Source organism: Bos javanicus, chromosome 19 (assembly GCF_032452875.1).
Source record: "Bos javanicus breed banteng chromosome 19, ARS-OSU_banteng_1.0, whole genome shotgun sequence".
In the NCBI taxonomy this organism is placed as follows: domain Eukaryota; kingdom Metazoa; phylum Chordata; class Mammalia; order Artiodactyla; family Bovidae; genus Bos; species Bos javanicus.
In genome coordinates, this window is record NC_083886.1 from 39,170,257 (window position 1) to 39,190,508 (window position 20,252).

General features: G+C 46.5%; 1 protein-coding gene across 3 annotated transcripts in view; it reads left to right on the top strand.

Annotated features, from left to right (window-relative positions):
* TTLL6 (tubulin tyrosine ligase like 6) overlaps positions 1-2,398 on the top strand; it is a 45,518-nt gene extending 43,120 nt beyond the window's left edge. For all 3 annotated transcript variants that reach the window (XM_061391477.1, XM_061391478.1, XM_061391479.1), the window contains one exon: positions 1,017-2,398. Coding sequence is in view for 1 of the 3 variants with exons in the window: in XM_061391479.1 (XP_061247463.1) it covers positions 1,017-1,064 (48 nt within the window). In the remaining 2 variants the exon portion in view is untranslated. The remainder of the gene's footprint in view (positions 1-1,016) is intronic.
* The last annotated feature ends 17,854 nt before the right edge of the window (positions 2,399-20,252 follow it).

Genomic DNA, 20,252 nt, shown 5'->3' on the forward strand with positions numbered 1-20,252 from the left:
GCAGGATGGGTATGAGAATAGGGCTTCTGCATAATGCTTGAATTAGAGAAGGAAAGCGCAGAGCAGATGTTCAGACTACAGATCATGAACTTTCTCTGTAGGTATAATAACAATACCTTCCACACATCACGTTTACCTACTGTCTCTCATGTAAGCCTCAGGTCAATGCTGTGAGGTTGGCAAGACAGAATTATTCCCTTATCCTCAATTTGCAGAGGAAGAGAATCAAGGTTTGGGAACGTTAACTGATTTGCCCAATGTCACACAGTGGTGGGTTTCGGTGTTTCTTCCTCTTTACCAATCCGCCATGAACTTAGATCCCATCCTGACTCATGTGAGGAAGGGAGCCCTGACAAATTCCTCCATTTTTCTGCTTAAATCTCTATAACCTCATCATCCTTCCTTGGGATCCACTTTCGCAGTGAGGCCACTGAGGTCAGGGCTTCAGATCTGCTAACAGTTGAGCTTTAGGGGATAAATAGTCCCTTTTGTAGCACTTAAGGATGATTTAAAGCTTGCTAATGCAGGGTGCTTGGCAACCTCCTCGATAAATGTAGCTACAGTGATGATGGTGGTAACGATACTGTGCTGATGGTGTTGAGCCCAACACAGACTGGACACTTGTTTGGGGTGTATTAAAAGTTTTGCCTACAGTATCTCAATCCTCAAAGCAACTCTTTGTGGTAAGTACCACTGTTATTCTCTTTTTTCAAATGAGGAAACCAAGGTTTAGAGAACTTAACTTGCCCAAGGGCACACAGATACTGGGAGCTAAGTTTGTGCTCTTAACAAGTATCACTTGTTGTCTCTGGACCAGCCAGGTTAGCAGCTCTTAAATGATCCTTGTCAAATGTTTGGGGCTATGATAAGGATTCAGGAATATGAATGTTGTGTAGGTAATGGATGTGAATCACCACAAGATAGGAATGGTGATGATGAAAGTTAATTGACTTAAATATTCTAGAAGCCATTTTAAAGAAAAATCTAAGAAAAAAATCTTTTTTTTTTCTTTCCAGAGTCAGACTGGATTTCTGCCATTTCTTCCTCTTACTCCCAGGAAATGATTTGTCTCTTCCTACAGTGTCTACGATGCCTGCAGAAGCAACTGAAAGTTTTATTTCCTCATCTAGAGAGCCTGGTCTTATGACTACCTCCCTTTAGCACTACGGAAGCTAACAGCCTTGCTTTTTGTCCCGCCCCCCAGTTAGCTTACAGTCCTGGAGAACCACGACTTCCGGGAGTTATGGGTGCTGCCCCAGGACACGTCCTAGCTGCCCCACCAGTGGCGTTCTTATGGGTCCCTCACACAGCACTGCCATCCAGGACACTCCCAAGGATAGAGCAACATGAAGGGAGGAGTGTTGCAAGGAAGGACTCCCCATTTCCAGAAGTCCAGAGCCCTCAGGGCACCACCAGGTCAGTGTCAGTGGTCTTCAACTCCAGAGAGAAAAGACAAAGAGCTAGGGCTTGATGGAGAACTCTGAGCCCCGAGTAAGGGAATCAGGACAGCTGTAACTTCATCAGGTAAAGACCAGACCTCCTCCTACACCAGCAGCTCTGTGCCCAAGTATCTTCCGGCTGCCTTCCCTACCATCCTAACTCAAATTGCCTTTTCTGATGCCACCATCACTATTAGGCTGCCATAGGTCATAGTCTGGCCCAGAGAAAAGGTGTAAGACTTGCTGAAATGGGACTTCCTAGAAGCTCTGTATCTTTCCCTTTTTCTCCCTAGTCACCAACCCCAGCCAGTCAAGGTTCCTGAGTTGATAAAATGGAAGTCTCTTAAGGTGAAGTCAGAATTATTTGTCTTCCTAAGGGACAATTTGGTGCCAGCACTTTTGAACCTAACGACAGGGTCACCTTCATGGTCGTGCAGTCTATGCAGTCACACAGGGCTCCACGCTAGGAAGGCCTTGCATCTGGTTTAATGCTGTTACCATCTTGAAATTCTGAATAATTTGTGAACAAGGAGTCTTGTATTTTCATTTTTGCATTGGGCCCACCAAATTAAGTAGCTGATCCTGCCTAGAGGCTGTAATGGCTCTGGGTTGTCCAAAGGCAAAATATTATTAAGAGTAGGATGCTTTCCTAGCCCCACCTCCTCCTGCTTGTTCAGCCATGGAGCTATGCAGAGCAATTGTCTGCTGAATGCTTATGGGGGACAAAAAATGCTCGTGGCAGTCCTTGCCCCCATGGAGTGTGCGGTGGGGTAAGACGGGTCCCCGGATAACTAGTCAGATTTAAGTTCCACTAAAGAAGAGCATCGGTGGATGAGAAGGAAATGCCCTCACACCCAGTTGCGAAGATTAAGTCTGCTTCATTAGAAGAGGTGATATTTGAGGTGACGGAAAAAGATAAATGGATTTTTTAATTAAAAATTTTAATGTAAAAAATTTCACATTGCAGTGATGATTTATTTGCCTTTGTATGAAATTTTGTATAAAAATTTAAGTTCAAAATGCCTTTCCTTCAAAAAAAATTTTTAATTGAAATACAATTGACAAACAATATTATATCAGTTTCAGGTACACAGCATAGTGGTTCAACATGTACACACATTGTGAATTGATCACCACCATAAATGTAGTAACCATCTGTTACCAAAGTATTACCATATTACGGACTACATACCCTATGCTGTACATTACATCCCTGTGATTTATTTATCTTATAACTGGAAGTTTGTTTCTCTTAAATCCCCTTCACCTATTTAGCCAACCTGCCTTCCCTCTGGTGGTTACCAGTTTGTTCTTTGTATCTCTGAGTCTGTTTCTGTTTTGTTTGTTCATTTGTTTTGTTTTTTAGTCCACATATAAGTCAAATAATATGGCATTTGTCTTTCCGTGTCTAACTTATTTCACTTAGCATAACACTCTCTAGAACTAACCATGTTGTCGCAAATGGCAAGATTTCATTCTTTTTATGGCTAAGGAATATTCCATTGTGTATGTACACTACATCTTCTTCATCTATTTATCTATCAAAGGACACTTATGTTACTTCCATAACTGGGCTATTGTAAATGATGTTGGAATGAACATAGGAGTGAATATATCTTTTCTAGTTAGTGTTTTGATTTTCTTTGGATAAATACCCAAAAGTAGAATTTCTGGATCATATGGTTAATTCTATTTTTAATTTTTTGAGGAACCTCTATACTGTTTTCCATTGTAGCTGCACCAATTTGCATTCCCACCAACAGTACATGAGGATTCCCTTTTCTCCACATCCTCACCAACCCTTGTTGCCTGTTACACCCTGATAATCAGTTATGTTGAGCATCTTTTCACATGTTGAGCATCTTTTCACGTGTTGACCAGCTATATGTCTTTTTTTGGAAAAATGTTCAGGCCTTCTGCTCATTTTTAATTGGATTGTTTGGCTTTAAAAAAAATTGCTATTGAGTTTTGTGAGTTCTTTATATATTTTAGATGGTAACCCTTTACTGAGTATGTCATTTACAAATATCTTCTCCATATAAACAGGGTTGTAAAAAGTGAGTATGAGGTATGGGACTGAGTAATAAAGTTCTGGAAGAAAATATAAACAACCCGGGACAAAAGAAGTAAAGTCTAGTCCAATTTGGCTGGATCCGAAAGGATAACTGGGAGATGACAATGGAAAGATAGTTTAAAAGAGGGCCTTGGAGACCCAGGTGTTCTTTGTTTCATTATCGTAAACTTCATGATGATGGTGAACTTGTTTGTGGCTGTCTCTCCACTGGACTGTACCATATGTCTACTTCTTTGTATCCCCTGCTTTCAGCCTGGTGCTTAGGACCAAACTGTGATTCAGTAAATACTTGCCAAATGAATTGATGTAGTGGAGAGTCTAAAATGTTTTCCTGGGAAATGTTAACCTAATTTAATAGGCAGTAGGAAACCACTGGAGAAGGAAATGGCAACCCACTCCAGTGTTCTTGCCCTGGAGAATCCCATGGACGGAGAAGCCTGGTAGGCTGCAGTCCATGGGGTCGCACAGAGTCGGACACTACTGAAGCAACTTAGCAGCAGCAGCAGCAGCAGGAAACCACTAAAGGTTTTTGAATGGGATAGGTTTTATTTAGTGTTAGAAAGGTGAATCTCGTAGTAGATGGTAGAATGGATGACTAGTAAGGGGGAGAGAACAAAGCTGGGAGAGAGGTTAGGAGGCTCATACAATGATCCAAGCCCTTGCAGCCCCTATCAGGATGGCTGACTGTGGGAAAGAAAGGGAGACAGGGGAGACAAACATTGTAGAGCTGGGACAGAGCAGCTGAATGAATGGAGGGGGAAAAGGAAAGGAAACAAGAAAGATGGCCTCAAAAGAACTGAGTCCCGTCAAAGAAAATAGGAACTTTGGAGCTTTGGGGGATGGAGATCAGAGTATTTGTTTCATAAAGCAGATGGATGAATTCCTGTCTCCAGATGGATTTAAAAAAGCAGCACTGAAGGACACGTTTCCAAATACAAAAATGATTTTCTGAAGACAAAGCTGTTAAATGCAGCCATGTTGGATCAGGAAGGTTCTCTAGACTCAAAACTATCTCAGCAGCTTAAAAAAACTATCCGGTGCCTCCACTCCCTCAGACAAAATTAGTCAATCTGGCTGGGGTAGGGCGGTATTGACCTTGGATTTAGAAATCTCCCTCAGAGGGTCCTGGTACATAGTGAAGTTTGGGAGCCACTCATCTGACTCATCCCACTGGACAGCTGTGGCCACCTCAAACAGGCAAAATCAGTCCAGTTTTCCCTTCACCCTGGCAGTGGGTGTGAGGTGAGCAGACTGGCAGCTGTTCCAAGCATCCTCCCCCACCCATGCTGGATGATTACATGAGCCAAATGTAATCATTCACAAGCCTTGTCTTTACAGCTGGCATGTCACTTAGCTTAATTACAGCACACAGTGGCATTTCAACTCAAGGAATCTAAAAAAGCAATAAAATGGGTTTTGCAAATTGTTAGAAAGGCAATGAAGACCTTGAAACTGCAATTTACTAAGCATTGCTTTCAATTATTTTCCATTCTCCAGGCATGACTCTAAGTTATTAACCAGCAGCCTAGGAAAGCCAATTGGCAATGTGTCCTGTGGAGGATATTGCACGTCTCCTGAGAGCACACTATGTGCTCGGGAGGTAGTGAGAGGCTCCTGGAGCTGCCCTGAGGTGGGAAAGGATCGTTTTGAGCATGTGTTTTTCCCACCATGCACCTGCTGATGATGCTTCTGCCATGACTTTCCTGAACCACAGGCCATGATTGGTCTGGGGTGGCCTCAGGAAGCCCCCCTTCCTTTTTATTCCTGAACATCTACTGTCCCGAAAAAGTGTGAGGAAAAAAAGCAAAACCTAGGACTTAATTTTTTTTAATTTAGATTTTGTGCTTGGTGTCTTCAGCTCCCTGTCTGATTTCTTTTGCTATTTCCTGGTTCCTTTTAATTCTTGAGTACATACTCTTTGGGCAGCCATTTTAAAGGGAAAGACTGTGGTATCTCTCTACCACCCTGCTTTCCTGAGCCTAGGAGTCTTAGGAATGATAATAAAAAGAGACTCCACCCATCTGAGAAGGGGGTGGAAGCAGCAGGGAGTCACAGCATCCCCTTGCTGTGAGCAACACTGATCAGCATGACAATCAGGAGCAGAGTGCCAGCTGCCTCTGCAGTCATGCCAGGCAGGAGAGCAAACACCCAAATCCTGTTGGCAAACCCAGCAGGGCCATCACAACGTGGCCAAAGTAAACAGGGGCTGGGGCAGCCTGCTGAGATGGACTCTCACTTGCCCTTGGATCTGGTAGAGGGTGAGACCGAGCCAGCTGAGCCCAGGGGTCAGGGCATTGAATAGCCAGAGGGACACTCATACCCATCCCTGGGTTGGGGCAAAACCTGGACCCTTGCTATCCTTGCCATGATACCCTTTGAGTTAGGCACAGACAGGCCAGGGAACATAAGATGATGATCAAGCATGTTCCCATGTATTACTTTATTTATTCTTCACAGCAGGCTTATAGATCAGTATTATCCCCATCTTGCAGATGAGAAAACTGAGGCAAGGAGACATTAAAGACACAGAGCCAGGACTTTGTCTCAGGGCCTCTGACTCAGCGTCTGCTGCACTTCTTATCCCCTCTGCCTTTCCACTCTCCACTCCAAGCTCTCCCCTGTCAGTTCCCACAGTCCTTCCACTGGCAGAGCTCTCACACTCTAAAGCGGACTTGAGTTCTTTCTGTTTCTGAGAAAATGAGGGGCCACTCAAAGGAGCATGCGTGTGTGCTAAGTCACTTCAGTTGTGTCTGACTCTTTGAGACCCTATGGACTACAGCCTGCCAGGCTTCTCTGTCCATGGGATTCTCTAGGCAAGAATATTGGAGTGAGTTGCCATGCCTTCTTCAGGGGATCTTCCCAACCAACCCAGGTATTGAACCCACGTCTCTTATGTCTTCAGCATTGGTAGATGGGTTATTTACCACTAGTGCCATCTGGAAAGCTCAAAGGAGGGGGAGGGGTTATTAAGAAACAGCTAGTAGACCCCTGATTCTGTGTGCCACACCCACCAACACAAACAGAGGCCCAGTGAGAAGAATTTGTTTACAAATATTTTCAGTTATTTGGATATTTCACCAGTGCTTTTTACCCTCACCCCTTATTTAAACAGGAAAGATCTGAATCAAGAGCTCTGCTTTTCATGTTATAATTTCGTTGTGTTTGGACACTGTCTGAATAGACCCTCTTCTGACCTGCAGCCTCTTAGTCAGGTCTTGCCGCCTGGTTGGGAAATATATGTTTCACTGGCAGCCACACAGAAGCTATATTCATATCTAATGGAGGGACTGGGCTCCTATTGATAAAAGAAAAGCCAATTCTTGGGTTGGCTGTTCCCTTCTGGGTCCCCATTTCTCAGCAGATTTCCTGGTTATTTGAAATTTTCTGATTATTTTTCCAACATGACAGTTTGAGGAGAAGGAGGGACAGAACCAGTACTTTTCCTCTAACATTTTCATTTGCTCTGCTTCTAGGAACCTTGCAGGGAAAAGCCACTGTCAGAAGGAGCCTGGGAAAGAGGAGGTGAAGGGCACACTTGGAGCAAGTCCTCCAGTCCCTGTCTCTGGAGAGAGGATTTAGAAGGCAAGGTGGGCTGCGGGTCCTCGGGAGAGAGCGAGGCCTGTGCAGAGCTGGTTTGGAACTTCTGTTGGAGAAGATGCCGCCCGGCAAAAGCGCATGGGGGAAATTTGCCTGTTGTTGGAGATTAGGACACGAGCAGTAAAAACCTCGCTCCCCACCACCCAGGCCCGAAGTGCGGTTCCTAAGCGACCCAGGGAGTAGGCTGATTCGGGGCGCTGAGTCCAGGGGAGAAAAGTCCCTGGTGGACCGTTTCTCGCTGCCTGCTTCCCAGACACCGCGCCTCACACGCGCTGTCCCGCCCAGCGCATCCCGGCTCCGGCGCCAGAACCACGACCGGCGCCGCGGGCGCGGGCGAAAGGCCTCCCGGTAGAGAGAGGCCAGGCTTTCGCCCCAGCGGGGTCGGGGGACGATGGGTCCGGGGTGGAAGTAGAACAGAGGTTGGCCGGGCTGCGCCTGAGATTCCGCTAAGAATGCTCAGGCCAGGGCCAGAACGCCGGTTACCAAGCGCTTCCCCCTCGCTCCACTCTCGGCTTCGCTCCACAAAGCCTCTGAGGTAACACTAGGGCGTGAAATTGGCTTCCTCCGATATGGACTAGAGACTCCGTAGGCATCGCTGCTGTTTATTCAGCAGTCATCATGTTCCAGATACTGGGGCAAAGGGCATAACAAGCTTTATTATCCCCCAAACCACCTGATGAGGGGGCTACTATATCCATTAACAGACGAAGACTGAGCCTGAGAAGTGGAATAAACCAATAGGTGTCGGTTCAAGACTGAACAGTCCATGTCTCCAAGCCCAGGGGAGACCTGGGACGCCTGGACCTCGGTTGCTTGAACTTACACTTCATGCTTGGAGTCAGTTTCTAGTGTTTAGATCAGTGTAAGGCTAGTCAGGGAGCAGAGCTGTGCGTTTCAGCGTGGTCACCTCCGTTTCTTGGCTGCTTCTGTAAGGACTCCCATGAAGACAGGGTGGGAATGGCAGCAACTCCAGTCTTACAGAACTGAACTCAGTGACGACCGTCCAAGTCGTAGACAGTTTAGAGCAGTCTCAAGGAAGGTCTTCTGATGTCCAAGAAGAGTTTTCAGCCTGGCTGTTCTCTTGAATTATTTTCATCGTTGGAGTAAAACACCGGCTGTTAGGGGTGTCTCTGCATTTGGTAGCTTTGATTTAAATGCATCTGCCTCTTCCCAGAGCTATTGATTCTCTTGGTGTGGTGGTGGGCTACAGCCTGGACACCTGAAGAAAGGGAATGGAGCGCTCTCCCTTTCCTTCCCTCCCTCCTATCCTTCCTTCCTCCCTTCCGCCTACGTTTTCCCTTCCTTCCTTCTTCTCTGAGGTCTGTGGAGAAGAGTGGAATTTGGTGTTACTTTGTCTTTAATTCACTTCTCAGTCACTCTAGTCACTTGGCTGTAACTGGGTGGAGGCAAGTGCCTGAGGGTTTTTCTGGGACTTGTGTCACTGGGGCCTTAAGAAGGTCTGAGAGGAAGCTGAGGCTGGTGGGACATTTTTGCTGACACGAAGTCCTGGGCTACTGTGTTGATATGATTCTAGCATCAGTGCTGTGACTGTTAGTATTATCCCCCTTTTACAGGCAAGGAGGCTATGCTCAGGGAGATGAAGCTGGTGAAGCTGGTGAGGAGAGGGATCCAGGTCTATGCTGGGTCTGTTTGACCTCACAGCTTCTTTGCACTCCACCCAGGGCCCAAAAATGACTTTGAATTGAGAGTCAAAACAGGATCCCTTTACATCATCTTCAACATTAAAAATGATAGCCATAGTAAGTATGTTCTTAAGATTTAGTAACCAAGTCCGTCCCCAAGAAATGAGAATTTCCTCTTGTCCTGCCTGTGCCCTCAACCCTTCATAGATGTCCGGTGTCCCTCCAGAGGGATGTCCTTTAGCTGATTCTGAGGGAATGGGAATCCAACTGAGACCTGACAGTCCTTTCCCCCATCCTCCAACGCTGGGGTCATTTTCCAAGTCTCATTTCTGAGGCTCCAGAAAACTGATTTTTTTATCTAGCTAGAGAGAAACATCGACAGTGGGATGCTCCTTCTTCGTTCTGCAGGCTTCCCTCAAAGATTCCTGGCAGGAAAAAGAGAGAGAGGATTTCAGAACCTCCTCTCCTCTCAGCCTCTCTCCTTTCCTCCCTCCCTCTCCCAGCCACCCCCTCGCTTTCTTGTCCCACCAGTTTTCAAAGTGCAGAGAATGTTTACCCTCTGGAGCAGGGCCGGGATGGCACAGAGGTCAGAAGCCTGATTCACCACTGGGAGGCACCCGAACCCGGCCCCTGCCCAACGGCCTCGAATGCAGAGGCGATCCAGCCTCGGAAACCCCACGCTGCCTTGCCAGTAATCACCTCTGGGACTCCCCAGCCTCCCAGGCATCCCTCCTGAGCCCGCCTGCCAGGCCCAGAAGCGCACTCAACCATGGGAAAACTCTGAGGGGGCCCTGGGCACTCTCCATCCCCAGGCGCCGTCAGAATTGAGGGATTGTGGGAAAGGGTTTTCATATCCCATCCCGCCTGACCTCCAGTTCACTTTAAGACCATCCTGGCTTGTCTTTGTCTAATGCCTAGAGATTTCTGCTCACCCTTTCCCTGCTCCCACCCCCGCACCAGGCCCAGAGACTGTTTGCCCTTGGGGAGGAGGAGCAAGGAGGTAGAGGAAAGTTGAGAACTTGCACCTTCCCAGAGGCCACAGGTTGAGAACTGAAAGGGTTTGGATCTTAGGTGCAGAGAGGAAGGGGTAGCAGCCTCCCGGCTCTTCTAGTCCATGACCTCTGAGGAGTGGTTCCCCCTTCAGAACCCGGGGCGGAGTGGGGTGTTAATATTTCACCAGCTACCCCCTTCCTTCCTCCCAGAAGCTCCTAAGTGGACCGTCCGCAGTCCAGGTGCCACGTGGTCCCATGTTGAGTCAGCCTCCTCACCGTGCAGCCCCGACCCAGGCCCTGTTTGCCGGAGCTTGATGCCTCGGCCCCCGCCTGACCCCGACACACCGATAAGCCCCCAGACGGCCAAACATCGTTAACTTCTTTGCATTTCTAGACTTCTCTGCCTGTCCTTTCCATGACCCCAGCTGAGGGGTCGCGCGGTGTGAGTCTTCACTTCTCCCAGGGGCTGGACTCCGGTGGGACGAGCAACCTTGCCTCGTCCCTATCCCCTCCCCCATTCTCATGCTTCAGGATGGGGAGTCAACTTTCTGTGAAAGCTGGTTGGTCTAAAATAGTGTTCTCTCACGCTCTGTCCTGCCACAACTCACCTTGCCTGTGTAGTTTGTCTCAGAAGAGCTCCAGGAAACAGTAAAAATTAAGAGACTGAAAGGAGAAATTGACACAGAGAATGTCAACCACAATTTCAGAAACTGAAGCTTAAAATCCCTCTCAGCCCAAACCTAAATATGTGGGGTGGGGCGTGAAAAGGACTGGATTGTCCACTGGGTCTAGTAACCACCATATTATGTTCTTGCTTTCTTAGTTCCCTTTGCTTTTTGAAGTGATGCTCACACACACACACACACACTAAAAGGGGATCACACTAAATAGGAGACTGTCTACATCAGAAACAATCAGTTGCTGGGAAACAGGACCGGTGGTTTTCCCCAAAGCCCAGGGGGATCATAGCCCCAGGTTCACAGACCATCTGTCCAGGGTGGAGGGAACCACTGTTAGAAAGCTGGTTCTTCTCACCCCAGTCACTTGCTTCAAGCACCCCGCTGCGACCAGGGACACTGGTTCTGCCCTCAAATCCTTGTCTCTCCATTCCTCCTAAGAAAGAGAAGTCTTCTGGAAAAAAACACCCCAGGAAAACAGGCTCTGGCCAAAGAGGGAGCTGGGGGTGTGGAGAAGGCATCCACAGGGGAGGACAGAGGGTCTCTGGAGTGGGGATGGAGAGGTCCTCTTCCTGGAGGAACTCCCTCCCTTTCTGGACAGGAGCTGAGCTCTTCAACCCAAATATGTGGTCTACACTCAAGCAATTGTTTGGATAAATCGGAAAATTTTCTCACCTGAAATAATGCAATCATGGGACCAAGAAGTTAAAAGTCCTTTGACCAGAAATCAAATAAGAAAGCCTTTCCCAAAAGAAAGAAAGCCCCTCAGAACTCTCCTGGGAAAGAGGTCTTTTGACTAAGAAATAGATGTTATAATCTAATTTTAAAAAGCCTTTAAAATTCGATTTACCAAATCCATACCTCAATTTCAATAATTCTGAGGGGATAAAACTTTATACCAAATCGTGGGGAAAGTATATCTTGTTTTCAAATCTGAAACGCTACCCCGAGGCATTTGACTGGCTTGAAATTCCCCCCCAGTTCCTAGTCTGTTTCGGGCACACAGCAAGTGCTCAGTAAGTGTTGGCAGGCACATCCTCGCCTCCTTGTGTATATCCGGCTCCTGACGCTGGAACTCTGCAGGGCCCGAATTCTCTCTCGATCTTTTCTCTAACGATCGGCCTAATGTTTGAGGGGCCCAATTTCTTTTTATAGCGCCCGGGTAGGATCAAGGCGCAAACCATTCTGCCTTCCAAAGAATTTCTGAAAGTGGTGGGAATGAGCGGAATGAGGATTACTTCCCAGAAAAGCGCTGCAAAGGCTGCTTTTGAGCCCCCGGAATATCCAGTGCTTTAGAAAGAGAGGCTGTGTTTGGGACCTGAGACAGGGGAACCCTCCTGGAGTTTTGCGAGGCAGGATGCGGGGCGGTTGGCTCATTGCGAGGATCCCGCCGCTGATGGGGGCCTCTGGAGAGAGCGGTACGCGCGGCCTGTGCGGCTCCCCCGTTCCCTAATACCTCCTACTCCTCGCTGGCCTCCCTCGTCCCCCAGCTTCAGCCCCGCCGCCTCTCCCCAGCCCACGTCAGTCCCGCCGTTCCAGGTGTCCTCTGGGAATAAATAAATGCGTGGAGATCACTAGGTCCCGAGAGGGAGAGCCTTTCTCTCAGTATCCCGAGAACCGACGCCAAGTCGACAGCTGTCCTCCCCCGTCCAGAACCCCGAAGGGCCGAATCTCCTAAGGCCCATCTGCCAGCTGTTTGTTTGGAGCAGCCGTATCTTAGACTCTACTTCAATTTTCTAGGGTTTTGTGAGTTCTTAAGTGAGAGTCTGCTGACCTGCGGAGGGGTTTGCCTGGGGTCGGGGCTCTTGGGGAGGGAAACAACGAGTCGGGACTGAGGTTCGAGCTCTGCGGCGGCAGCGCTGTAGCGGTTTCCATCAGAGTCCGACATGGGACTTTTCTGTCTTCTAATCTTAAGGAGAGTCGAAGAAGGGAGGAAATGATTAAGAAAAGCCAACTCTATCCAATAAAAATGAAACTCTGCAAGAGAAAATCGAAGTGGGTAATAGTCTGAAATCTACACTCCATTCCTTCCAGAAAAGAAAAAAAATTGTCGGGAAAACTCTAATACATATAAACTTCAAATCCTCAGTCACAAGTATAATTCTATTGACCAAAAAAAAAAAAAAAATGACCTCACATTTTAATAAAATATAAAAAACAAATTAGAAATTAGATTAACAAAAAACAATAGAAAAATAGGAGGACAAGAAAAGACAGTTTTCTGAGAAAGGACATACAAATTGCTTTAACACTGTGAGACTAGGTTCAGCTTCCATGAATATCAAAAATGCACAAAACCTTTGATACAACCCATTTCTAAGAACATGTGATACACATATACTTGCATAAATACACAGAGTAGTGTATTTTGGTATAATAGGAAAAAAGGAAGAGAAAATTGGAAACATTTTATCAATAGTCACCCGGTTGAATAAATTGTGGCACATTCATACAATAAAATGAAACCATTAAAAAGACATTAGTAAAGACACAAAAGCATCATTAACATTTTTTAAAAAAACAAAAGACAATATGCAAAGCTATGTATATGATGTGCTGCCACTTTTGTTAGAGGTACTTGTAAGGATACCAAGGACTCTGGAAACAGTGCCTCTGGTCAGAAGTGATCAAAGAACTACTTTTCTGGTATTTATTATTATTATAAATCTGGTATTTGTTATTTTAATAGTGTACATTATAAATTTTATACAGGATAAATTTTATTATTAAAAAATTGAAAACAGAAAAATTAAAAATGAATTACATGTATGCTTATAAGATCTAATTAATGCAATCTTTGTAACAACTAAAATGCAGACTTCTCTCAGACACTTAGGACTCGTAAAAACCAGACCGTTAACTTACTCGTTTTAAAAAATACAAGCAAAGGTTTTTTGGTTTTGTTTTCTGTAACAAGTTTGCAGAGAACGATACTAAAGCAGGTCCCTAGCTTGTAGTCTGAGTAAAAAGATTTATTTGGGGATGGGGGGAGTAGGAACTAACTTTTAGCCCTAAGACCAGGTCTATACCTCCGAGATCTCCGACAGAAGAGTGAAAAAGACACATTATTTGCACCATTCAGAGCAAAAATCAAACCAAACTCTAGCAGTTCAATTTGAAGTTGAAACATGTACTGTTGAGGGACTTTCCGCCTCCTCCGGGTCTGCTTGGCTCTGTTTTAGATCTTCGGACCTTATCGCCTGGGACCCGCCGGGCCGCTCTAGGAGATGTTGTTTCGGCGGCCATTTGGCTGGGAGTCGGCGGGCGAGGCAAGCTGGGGCTGCCCGGGTGAATCTGGGGATGAAGACCGGGCAGAGCCAGGGGCACCCTCCTCTGATGCGAGTAAATGCCCCGGGAGGGAAATGCCCTGCTCTGCTCCGCTCGCGGCTTCCCCCACCGGCCCAGGCAGACGTGAGTGCCCGAACCCAGGAGCGCCTGGTTTCCCAACCATCTTTGACCGCCCGCTTCGGGCAATCTCCCTATATTGGACTGGCTCCCGCGCCTCGTTCAAAAGCAGGCTGGCCCTTCGGGCAGGTTATCCGAAGATAAGCCAACGGGCCTGAGGTTCTCCCGATCCTTACACTGATCTGAGGGCCGGGAGTGGGTTGGGGGACGTGGGGCGAGAGCCCGGCGGCTTCTGGGGCGCCTGTGGGTCCGTGTCCCTGAAGCGACCAGCGACTGACTCTAATCCGTGCAGGAGAAACATGCGTCTGGGTCCCAAATCCCACCTTGCCTAGACCAGTGCCTCGGCTCTCTTCCTGACCTTCCTTGCTAAAATATATGGACACTGAGGCCCAGAAAGATTAAAAGACATTTGCTGGAGCTGGGTCAAGGAGGAGATACTGGGGACGGCTTCTTGGTCAGCAGGATCCTTGGCAAACCCAGAGAATGAATTGTGTGAGGGGGAATGGGCCAGTAAGGGAGGTAGGAGTGGGAGGTGGGGACCATCTGGGTCAGGAGAGGGGTTGCTGAAGGAGAATGAGATCCCACCCTCCTGGAGACCCCACAGGGGTTTTGACTTAAGCGACAGAAAGCCAGTTCCACCCCACCACCACCCGCAGCCATGTCTCCTCAAAGAGCACCTGTGCAGAGGCTGAAATGGTCCAAATATGGGAATTATAAATTGATTGGATTTAGCCCCAAACCATTAATTTCCTCTATTTCCTCCTTTTTCTCTCTTCCTGGGGATTCTGCTACCCATTTTCAGTCCTCTCCGAAGGCGCTTCTAAATGAAGGAAACATCAGAGTCCGCCAGGCAGGGCCCTTGGAATCTTGTTCATCTGTCACATCCTCCCCCATTTGACTGGCCTGGCTAAAATGGAATGGGGGCTTGGAATCTGAATATTTGCCTAAATGCTCCAGCTTTCTTTGTGTAAATATGGCTGTGACTCTGTCACACCAGGCAAGAGATGACCACGAATAAGACTAAAACTAAAAGCAAAAACTTACTGGCTTTGGGGGTCTTGAAAATCATTGGTGGGTCTTTGGTCCTGTTTGGTCCTGCTTCTGACTTGTAACCTGATCAAGAAATAAATACAATTGGAACTGATACAACTTCAGGATCACTGGAGATTGTTTTGTTTATACACAACCAAAGCATGTCCTTTCCAATACTGAACCAGGAAAGGTGACAGATTTCCCCCCTGGGGAGTGGGGGAGTCTGCTCTTAGATTAGAGCAGAAGGAGCCTGATCACCTCCCTTCAGGAGTTAACAGCTCAGAGAAAGTGAAAAATCCAGCCAATCAACGATTGTTTGGTTGGAGAAAAGCCAAACAATGGCTCTGGCTGATTCTTCCGGAATTGTCTGAGCTGACTGGTCTTTAGAAGGCCAACCAGCAGGTGCTGAACTGGGAGATCAGTATCTGTGTCAGTACAGGTTCTGGAAGGTCCCAGCCTCCGCTGCTCTCCTATCCAACTGTCTAGGACCTCGCCTCTGTTCTGATGCACTGAAATGTCCTAATTTCACTCCAATTTCTATCCTTATTCTTTTCTTTGTATGTGCTCCCATCTGGCCCTCTGTCCGTCTCTGTCATAGACTACATTCATTTCTCTAGGGGGCTTTTGCTTAATTCAGTCATTCATGCCTGGTGAAAAAATTAGCAGGTCACTGGTTAACTGGCTCAAATGTTGGGTCAGAGCATTTGAGTGATGGCACAACTGCTGTCTGTGGTTCTGTCACTCTGGCTTTTCGCAGGCAGAGCTTGTGGGTACCGTCTAGGATACCCTTCATGGACTGGACACGTTGTCTTCATGGGGAGGGTGACTCCCCTACCTAGGTTTATTATAATCCCACATATTTCAACATGATATCAAATTTTTTTTCCTCCTGAAACCGACAATTTGACTAAGGCAGAGAGGGAAGACAATTTTGTTTCAGTTCGGAGTCTCCTTCTCTTGGTCATGTGTGGAAAAAAATTCCAGGCCAAGATTCCAGCCGAAACAGATTTTCCTCACTATTTGAAAGGACCCCACTTAAGGGGTCAGCCAGGACAGCTTTCTGGGGTCCAGAAGGAACTGAGCAGTGTTTGAAGCCGAGCCTCTCTTTTCCTAAAAAAATAAATTCTGGCATCCAAACCAAGGAGGAAAATTAAAGGAGGCAAAAAGGAAAAGAAAACCAGAAAGAAAACAAACTGGGGGAGGCCTCTCTTGACTCAGATCTGGCTCAGTCCAGGTCCCCTGGCACAGCCTCCATACCCAACTCAGGGGCCAGACCAAGACTAAGAGAAAACACTTCATCCTGCTCTTCTTTTAAAAGTCTCCCACCCTTCTCTAGGGCAGGAATCCAGACACAATGCCAGAATTTCCCACCTCTTCTCTGTGGGTGGGGATGCTTAAAGTCACCCTGGACTCCTGCCCCTCTACCCTTCTCCCCGCCTCCCACTAGTACTGCCTTGATCTGGGAAAAGTGTTAAAGTGTTAGTCTCTTAGGCCTGCCAACTCTTTGCAACCCCGTGGACTGTAGCCCTCCAGGCTCCTCTGTCCATGGCATTTTCCAGGCAAGTATACTGGAGTGGGGGTGCGTTACTTCCTCTGGGGCTTCTTCCTGACCTAGGGATCTAACCCTGGGTCTCCTGCTTTACAGGCAGATTCTTTACTGTCTGGGCCACCAGGGGGAGGAGCCTAGCCATCGGGTATCACTGCTCAGAGTAGCCAGACTGCTCCCGGACCCACAGTACCTCCAGACTCCCTTCAAATGCACACATTCAACCTAATCCCTCAAAAAGGTCTAAACAATGTAGACTCCCTAATGGTATGGACCTGCCCTGCAGTGCTAATGGCTCTATAGAGATCCCACACTCCTTCTTGGAAGGAGCCTGCTTTGTAGGTGTGGTGCTTGGCATTAAGGACTTTTAAGTTAAACAGAAAAGAGAGTAAATCCTAGACAGGAGCAATTCCGTGCTTGCACAGCACAGATCTTGTGATGTGCAGCAAACATGAATCTTGGAAGATAAACATCGAATTTCAGAGGCCCCAGCAGCGGGAAGACCTGCAGCTGCCAGGTTGGCTGAAGCAAAATTTAGCAGCATTTCTAGTTTGCAAAGAGATGGCTTCCCATATCCTTTGCAGACATTGCACAACAAGTGATTAATATACATAAATGTACATGCGTGCACGAAACACCAGATTTTCTAGGGGAAAAAACCCTGTCAAATAAGCAGTTGGGAAAACAAGACTAAATCTCTTAGTACTGCTGGCTGGCTGAGGAAGCTCTTTTTAAGCCAAAGTCACACCTTTATTTCACCCCAAGAACTTCAAAGGATAAATATGAGTTTTGTATAAACCTCTGGAGAGGATCACAAGCTGCTTGTTACTCAGAATGCATTATGTGAGATTCATTTTACAAGGGCAAACTGTATTTCACACATGAGTCACCTTGAATAACCCAATAATTAATTAAAACCACGTTCTGCAGTGGAGAAATTTATTACATTCGCCGGCTTTTTATGAGCTAGGTGTAGTTTGGAAATGAAAAATGTTGAGGACTCTTCAGTATGTCTGTGCTACATTCTGCATTGGCTCACGGTGACTCCCTGTCTCCGGGTCCCAGAAAGCAGAGTCAGTCGGGGGTGTGGGACCTCAGTTGGGAAGGGTAGAACCCAGTTATTGCAGCTGAGTTGGACTCTCTTCAGTTTTTGTAACCAGGGCCTGGGGCAGTGTTTCCTGGACTTCCTCCTGGAGATGAGTTGGGGCTTTGGGGTGCTTGAGGGATCCCTGGAAAGAGGAAAGTGGTGTAGCCAATAGAGAAGGGGCAATGGGAAGAGGGAAGAGACAAAATCCTGACTTGTGCCACGCTGCTTGGCAATTCCTGGGAAAGAGGAGTGGGCATTGTGGTATTCTTCATGACAAGGAGGTCATAGCTTCTTTGGCTGGGTACCACCAAGTCCAGATCTCTTCTTAGTTTGGGGGAGGTGCTTTTTGTGTACCCAGCCAAAGAAGCTATGTGTAGAGGTGCTTTTCCATAGACATAGGACCAGAACAAGCTTGTAGGTTGGTTTCTCTTCCCCTAGTAGAAATCCCACATTCATCTTAGGCACTGCCAACTCAGAGCTACAACTTGTTGGTTATACGTATGTTGTAATCTTTATGCAGCAACTTCACTTCCCTCTTTATTGTCTCCAAGCAGCACTGTACAGAAGGCTGGGCAGAGACAATCACTCCCATTTTACAGATGGCGAGACAGAGGGCTGGAGAGAGATGGCCAGATCTCTCAGGACATGCAGCTAGCAACATGTGTCAGAGCAGGGAGAGAAATTCCAGCTCCCCATGTCAATAATGCCCAAAGGGCAGGAAGGAATAAGAGATGGCAAAGCTAGTCTGGCCACTCCACCTTGGAAATAGACAATGCTCTTTAGTTCTCTTGGGAAGCGTGGTGGCCTCTGGGGGCACCTCCAAAGAAGGGACTGGACAGTCATGCCCCAGTGGCAGTAATCTTGCTTCTAGATCTGAAGCTGAGTATCAGTCTTTGACACTCTTCGAAACCTGGATAATTCAAAGACTCATCAGAGGGTCCCATTCTTGACTGCCTGGGAGGGGAAGAAAGAGGGAATAAGGGAACCAAAGGAAGGCAGAATGTGGTCTGTGGGGGGAGGGGCATTGCCTGGCCCAGCTCCACTTTCTTTGGGAGAAGATATAGGAAATTGTGCAGTTTTCCTGTCCATGGCCAGCTGCCCTGGACAGTGGAGCAGAAACCTGTAAAAATAAGTCTTTTGGCCTAACATAGAACAGCAATCTTTCTTGAAGATGACAAATATAGGGCTTCCCTGGTGGCTCAAAGGTAAAGAATCTGCCTGCCAGTGCCTAAGATCCCCTGGAGAAGGAAATGGCAACTCACTCCAGTATTTTTGCCTGGGAAATCCCATGTGCAGAGGTGACTGGTGGGCTACAATCCATGGGGTCGCAGAGTCTGACAGGACTTAGTGACTAAACAATGAAATATCTCTGGGAATTGGGTTGACCCAGGGTTTTAAATAAACAAATTGTATGAAAAAAAGGAGACAAGGAAACTGCTATAAGAAACTTCAGACATATCAACTAAATGTAATGTATGACTTTATTTCAATTATGATTTGAGCAAACTAATTGTAAAAAGATAATTTTGAGACAACTGAGGAAACTGAAACACAGATCGTATTAAAAGATTATTGTTAATTTTGTTACGTGTGATAATCACATGAAGGAACTGCTAAAAAAAAGAAAGGAAAAAGAAGTCCTTATCTGTTAAGAATTCAAACAAAGTATATTTGGATGAAATGCTGCCTGTGACTTGCTTTAAAATACTCCAGAAAAAAAAAAAAACTGAAATATGATTGGTTTTGAGTTGATAAGGGTTGACACTGAGTGATGAGTTTAAGGAGTTATGATACTCTTCTGTGGAGAAGGCAATGGCAAACCATTCCAGTACTCTTGCCTGGAAAATCCCAGAGGAGGAGCCTGGTAGGTTGCAGTCCATGGGGTCGCACAGAGCCGGACACGACTGAAGTGACTTAGCAGCAGCAGCAGCAGCATGCTCTTCTATATGTGTGAAATTTCATTTTTACTGTTTTCTATGTATATGAAATTTGCTACTAGAAAACAAATCAATAAGGCTGTGGGTCCACATCCCCCAAATCCACACACACAATATCAAGGAGTGTGCCTCTGAGAACCCTCATGGAATCAAGTTCAGAATGTTTAGGCTCATCAAACTCCCATTTTTCCCCAGGGAGAGAGCAGGATTGGAAAGTATTTTAGCACCAGACTGACCCCATCGTTTTCTTTCTCTGCAGTGCTATGGGGCCATGAGACAGTGAGGAGTTTGAGTCTCAGAGGATTCAGCTACAGGTGAACATTTCCAGGCATAGCTCCCTCCTTGCTCTAATGGACAAAGCTCGGAGATGAAACAGGGTGGCAGGGGTACGGATAAGTGAGCTGAGTTCAGTCCATACCTTTTTGGTTTTACATCAACTATGCCTCGATTTTTTAAATGCTATGTGTTAAAGGATTCGTTTTATTTTGGAGTCAATATTTTATTTTTCCCAAATCCCTTTGTTTCCTCCTTTTCCCTTTAGTAACTTCCCAAATATATCAAGTCTATTTGTATCAGGTAGTACTTTTTAATGGGATTCATTTCCATTTTAAAAGTTGGAAACGACTTGGTGTTTGAATAGGAAGAGAAAGAGAAATGGTCAGAGCCTGGATTTGGTGCCATAAAGACCAGTGTTGGAGTTCGGACCTCATTATTCATCAGTCTCTAGAGGTTGAGCAAATTAATCTCCTAAACCTCAGTTTTCTTATCTATAAAACGGGAGTAACAATTGCCCTTAACGCAGGTCTGTTGCTGTGAGGATTAA